The following is a 5,209-nucleotide window of genomic DNA, read 5'->3' as shown; positions in this document are numbered from 1 at the left end:
GCACACCCCCTATCTGAGATGTGCCCACAACCAAGGTACATGCCCTTGACTGGAATCAAATCTGGGACCCTGCAGTCCACAGACTGACGCTCTATCCACTGAGCCAAACTGGTTAGGGCTCATCTATTTCTTTTTTTAAAATAACTCTTTATTGTTGAAAGTATTACATATGTCCCTTCCCCCCTATTGGCCCTCTCCAGCCTTGCCCCCCCCTCACCCCTCTATCATCCATTTCTTTAAAGAAATTGAGGGAGCTTACAATATGTATGGTTAGTGAGACTGGTCAGGAACACTTAAAGTATTTGAGCTTCACTATAGCTCAGGGCTTGCTGGCCCTGGAGCGGCCGTTCGTTGGAGGTGCCGTGGGTTATGGATGGAGCTGGTTCATGTCCTGGGACAGGCCCTTCCCTGGTGTGACATTCCGAAAGGAGTTTACCAGAAGTCCCTTTTACAGAAGTCAGTGGGAAACATCCTCCTTGCTGGTCTGGTGGAAGTCCAAGAGTCATTGCTGGTCCTCATATTTACTCTTGATAAGGGGGACACCGTTACACTGCAATCCCAAGAAAGCGTTCTGTGGGCGGGGGGGCAGGGCTCCCTCTTGGGGCAGCCCAGTGCTTGGGATCCTGGGAAGAACTGCTCCTTGGCCATCCGTCATCTCAGCCACTACTGGATACAAGGCCAGTCCAAGGCTGGGCCCCGCGACACGCCCGTCTGATAGCCTTGAGGCTAAGTGAGCGGCGAGGCCAGGCGTTGCTCAGGCTTTGGGTCCATCCAGCCCTGTTGGATCCAGCAGCCCAGGGGACGTGTGGAAAGACCGGCCAAGTCCTTTCTTGGTAGATGTGGAGGAATTAGGTGATTGTTGTGAGGGCGTGTGCTTAACGAGCGGCAGAGCGGCAGCCGCAACCCACGCCTCCTGACCCCGAGTCTAGTGCTCGTCCTGCACAGTCATTGCTTGTGCTCCCTGTCCGGCCGGAGCTGGCCCTGTGCTTTGGCTGCTCTGTTTGCCAGGGGTTAGAGCCTCTTGCCAGGGTGCAGGGGCCGCGGGGGAGAGGCACAGGGTGTGCCTGCCTCCGGAAGTGGCTAGGAGGAGGAGACCTGCCCCCCACACCCCCCGGACTGGGGCTGGTTCCGGAGGCAGGAATAAGTGAGGGCCTCTCTGGAGACCTGTCCCTGCTCTCCATGCCCCTTGCTTTTGAGGGTGTACCTCCCTCCCCCTCACACCCTTGGCTCTGCTGCCCCGCAGAGCACTTGGGTTGAGCTTAGGGCCTCTGTCCTGTGCTCCCATCCCACCCAGCCCAGCTCTCCCACTCTGTTGCGCCTCCCAAATGAGCCAGCCGGAGTGGGGACCCCGTCCTCCCCCACCTGTCCCAGGCCCTCTGTGCTCCGTGGGTGGCGGGGGACTCTCGGGAGCTGCCACCCGGGACTCGGCCAGCCCCTGAGCAATGGCCCTGCCTCACAGATGCCAGGCCGAGAAGAGCCGTCCAGAGAGCGAGCGTCCTCCTGGTCAGCAGATCCTTTCCGAACGTGAGGGTGGGTGTCGGTGTGACTTTGAAGGGTGTCCACAGAGTAGAACTGTGTCGTTTTCCTCTGAAAGCTCCTCCAAGATGGGGCCTGACTGCTCTTCGTTTAAAAATACGGGGCGCATTGCCGTGGTTGGGAGTCAGCAGTAACTTGGTGTGATTTTGAGCAAATCGGATTCCCCTCGGCTCCTCTCTTCTCTGCTTGAACGTTTCTCTGAAGGTCACAGCTTGAGAAAGGAGTGACCCTTTCCAAACCAGCCTCCTTCTTCCTGATGCGAGCATGTCTCCTTTTCCCAAGGCGGAAGGGAAGTTCGGGGTGACATTCGTGTACAAACAGACCTTTGTCTATAAATTCTGCTGCCTTCGTTTCCCTTCACGGGTGATGCTTTGGGACTTGGTTCACAGTTCTCCTTCTTCTGGGTCTGGGAGAATAGAAATAGCAGCCTGCACTGTGTACCTCCCAGTGTCACTGGAGCACAAATGAGAAACCATGAAAGCTTTTTGACGCTTCTGCATGTTACCGTGTTTGTTCTTGGCGATGCCAGTGAAGTTATACAGGTGTATTTGGAGGTAGTTTCCTCTTGTTAGACTTTCAGTAGAGATGGAGAAAAAATAAAGGACCAAAAGGTAACTGCGTGAGGTGGTGAATGTGTCAACTAACCTTATTTGTGGTAATCATTTCGCAATATGTGTGTATCTCCAGTCACATTGTGCTGCTTAAACTTACAAAATGTTAAATGTCAGCGACACTTCAATAAAGCTGAAAAAAGGAAAACAAAAATAATGGAGGAATAACTGGTCTTCACCCGATAATCTTTTTAACTTTTTTTAAATATAGTTTATTGATTTTTTTACAGAGAGAAAGGGAGAGGGATAGAGAGTTAGAAACATCGATGAGAGAGAAACATCAATCAGCTGCCTCCTGCACACTCCCCAACTGTGTATGTGCCCACAACTAAGGTACATGCCCTTGACCGGAATCAAACCTGGGACCTCTCAATCCGCAGGCCGACACTCTATCCACTGAGCCAAACCGGCCAGGGCTCTTTTTAACTTGTTAACAGTTAGCTCTCCTCCTCTTAAATGATCACCATGTCCAGGTTACTCCCTGTCTCAGTTTAACCTGAGTTATTATGGAAGCGGCTGTACTCACACAGGAGCAGGCAGTAAACCGAATACTTTTGGGAAGTGGCACTTGGAGTTATCCAGCTCTTAAGGGGAGGCAGACGGTACAGCAGCTGTCCCCGGGGGAGAGATGGGCCATTATGATTGGGGAGGAGCTAACCCAGAGGGAGTGGAACGCTCGCATTGTAATGGACCTGAGTGAGTGGTTTCCTGATGTCATAAGAATAGGTGGAAGATGGAAATGAATTGCCCTGGCCAGGGATCGAACCCGCAGCCTTGGTGCATCAAGATGATGCTCTAACCAACTGAGCTACCCGGGCAGGGCCTGGCCTGGGTGCTCTCTGGGGGAGCTCTCCTAGAGATTACATCCTGTGAGCCCTGCCAAAGGCACTGTGGTCAGCCCTGGTCGCCCCAGGACGAGCCTGCTGAAGTTGCAGGGACCCTCCTTGTGTTTTACAGGTGCTTGTCCCAGAGATGGCAGCGTGGAGGCAATGCATCCAACTCCTGCACCGTCCTCTCCCTGCTAGGAGCCCCCTGTGCCTTCATGGGCTCACTGGCGCCCGGCCATGTTGCTGAGTGAGTTGAGGAGGGAGCAGGGGAGGCCTGCCCACAGAGGGGAAGGGAAACGCAGTCTTCACCCTGGGCGGGTGGGCTATAAGAAATGATCTGTGGCCACCAGGAACGGGTGGGAGGGCACGGATGGAGCACCAGCATCCTGGAGCCTCCCTCGTGTGGCTCGTCTGCTGCTCAGATGTTCACGCTGCTCCTGGTAAAGGCTTCGTTTCCACAGCCTGGTTCCTGGGCCCGTCGCTGGAGTCTGCTTCAGCTCCCCACCTTCTCCTTCCTTACTTCCAACAGACTGCGGTGGTGCGGCTTTGCCCTTCTTAAACCCTAACCCTGGCTGTGCTTGAGGCAGAAAGCAGTGAGGGACCTGCTGTACCCATCCTCCCTCAGGGTTGTCCATCATCCATGGTCCAAGGGTCCAGGCTTACAGTTTCTTTCCCAGTTGAGGGGACGGGACCAGTGCTCACGTCCCCATTGTTCCCTGAAGCAGCAAGAGCACCCTGGCCCGGGAGATCCTGAAGCCGCGTTAAAGCCGGGCCAAACCCAGGCCTCCCGCTCCTCGCCGTGAGGCTGTGTGTGGTCCGTAAGCGGCCCACGCGCACTCCGTGCTGGCTGCCGCAGGGACCAAGCGCCCTTTGACCCCTGGCACTGCCGACTCAGCAGGCGTTTATCAGGAGGCGAGGCCCACACTTTGCCCACTGCGGGCATGGGGCAGGCTCCGGGCTGCTGGCCTGTGAAGCCCAGCCCTTTGAACCGTGGTTTAGGAGGACCTGCCAGCGCCCAGCGCCCTGAGCCACAGCCAGATTCCTTTCCTTGATGAACTGGCACGAAGCAAATTGGGGCGAGAGCCTGCCCTGTGAGGTGGGACAGAGGGACCCAGGGCCAACAGCTGGTCACTCATTAACCCTCTTTACCAACTGTCTTCCCCCCCAGTTAGAGGTGGGACCGGCTCTTGCTTAGAGTAGTGGACCCACCTTTGTGTAGCCATCGTGCTGATGGCGGGCCATTCCCAGTTCTCCCCGTGTGTTCCACAAACATTCAGTGAGCACCTACCATGTGCCAGGCACTGGGTACAAAACGTTATTTGGCAAACCAGACCATATTTTCTAGGCTGTGGAAAAGCTACTATTTAAAGGGTCTTTGGGGTCTGAGACAAGGACCGATGCCCTGACCTGCTGTGTGAATTACATGCTGTTGAGTCGGCTCCAGCTCCTGGCGACCCTCTGAACGAGTGGTGTCCACAGTGTCCTGTCCTCACCAGCCCTGCTCAGCCCCTGTGGCTTCTCTTATGGAGTCCGTCCATCTCAGATTTGCTCTCCCTCTCTTCCCGCTGCCTTCCTTTTCCCCAGCATTATTGTCTGGTCACCTTCACACACACCTGTGTTGTCCAGCTTTGGTGCTGCCAGAAATGGGGCCCAGCCTCAGTGAGAAAAGCCAGGATGACGGCTGGACGACTGGCGTACGTGCCAGGTCCTGGGCACAGGACTGCGTTCTCAGAGAGGGCCCGGGAGGTGCAGTCTTCCTGAGGGGCTGCCCCTGCCCGACTCACTCTGATGGGAGGGGATTCTGGGTAAGAGTCCTGTAGCAGGCCCATAGGGAGGGCCAGCAGGCACTGGGAGCCAGTTCACTGCCCGGGAGGGTTGGCTTGGCTGCCAGAGGCGAGGGCAATGAGCAGCTCCCCAAACCCAGCTTCTGGCCGGGCATCATGGAGGCGGGTGTAGAATGCAAGGACTCCCTGTAGGACTGGAAGGGACTTCAGAGAGAGGAGAGCCCTGGGGGCCTGTGCAGAGGGCGGCAGGGCAAAGTGTCACCCTGGTAATGATTAATTCTGCCTGGGCCTCGCGTGACGCAGGCCACGGTGCCCTCACCTACCTGCTGCAGACAGGGCAATGCCGTAGGCCCCAGGTCTTCCCGGGAACGTTACGAATGAAGCAGATCCTTTCCAGCGCGAGTCGGGACCTGAGAGAATGTCCCTTAGTGTGTTTCTCTCTGAGCTGCCT

General features: G+C 56.1%; 1 protein-coding gene across 3 annotated transcripts in view; it reads left to right on the top strand.

Annotated features, from left to right (window-relative positions):
- KHK (ketohexokinase) overlaps positions 1-5,209 on the top strand; it is an 11,280-nt gene that overhangs the window by 651 nt on the left and 5,420 nt on the right. For all 3 annotated transcript variants that reach the window (XM_006767480.2, XM_006767478.2, XM_006767479.2), the window contains exon 2: positions 3,105-3,221. In XM_006767480.2, coding sequence (XP_006767543.1) covers positions 3,105-3,221 — 117 coding nt within the window. The remainder of the gene's footprint in view (positions 1-3,104; positions 3,222-5,209) is intronic.

Source organism: Myotis davidii, unplaced genomic scaffold, assembly GCF_000327345.1.
Source record: "Myotis davidii unplaced genomic scaffold, ASM32734v1 scaffold238, whole genome shotgun sequence".
Lineage (NCBI taxonomy): Eukaryota > Metazoa > Chordata > Mammalia > Chiroptera > Vespertilionidae > Myotis > Myotis davidii.
Note: the sequence above shows the minus strand (reverse complement) of the source record. Positions and strands in the feature narration are given on the sequence as shown.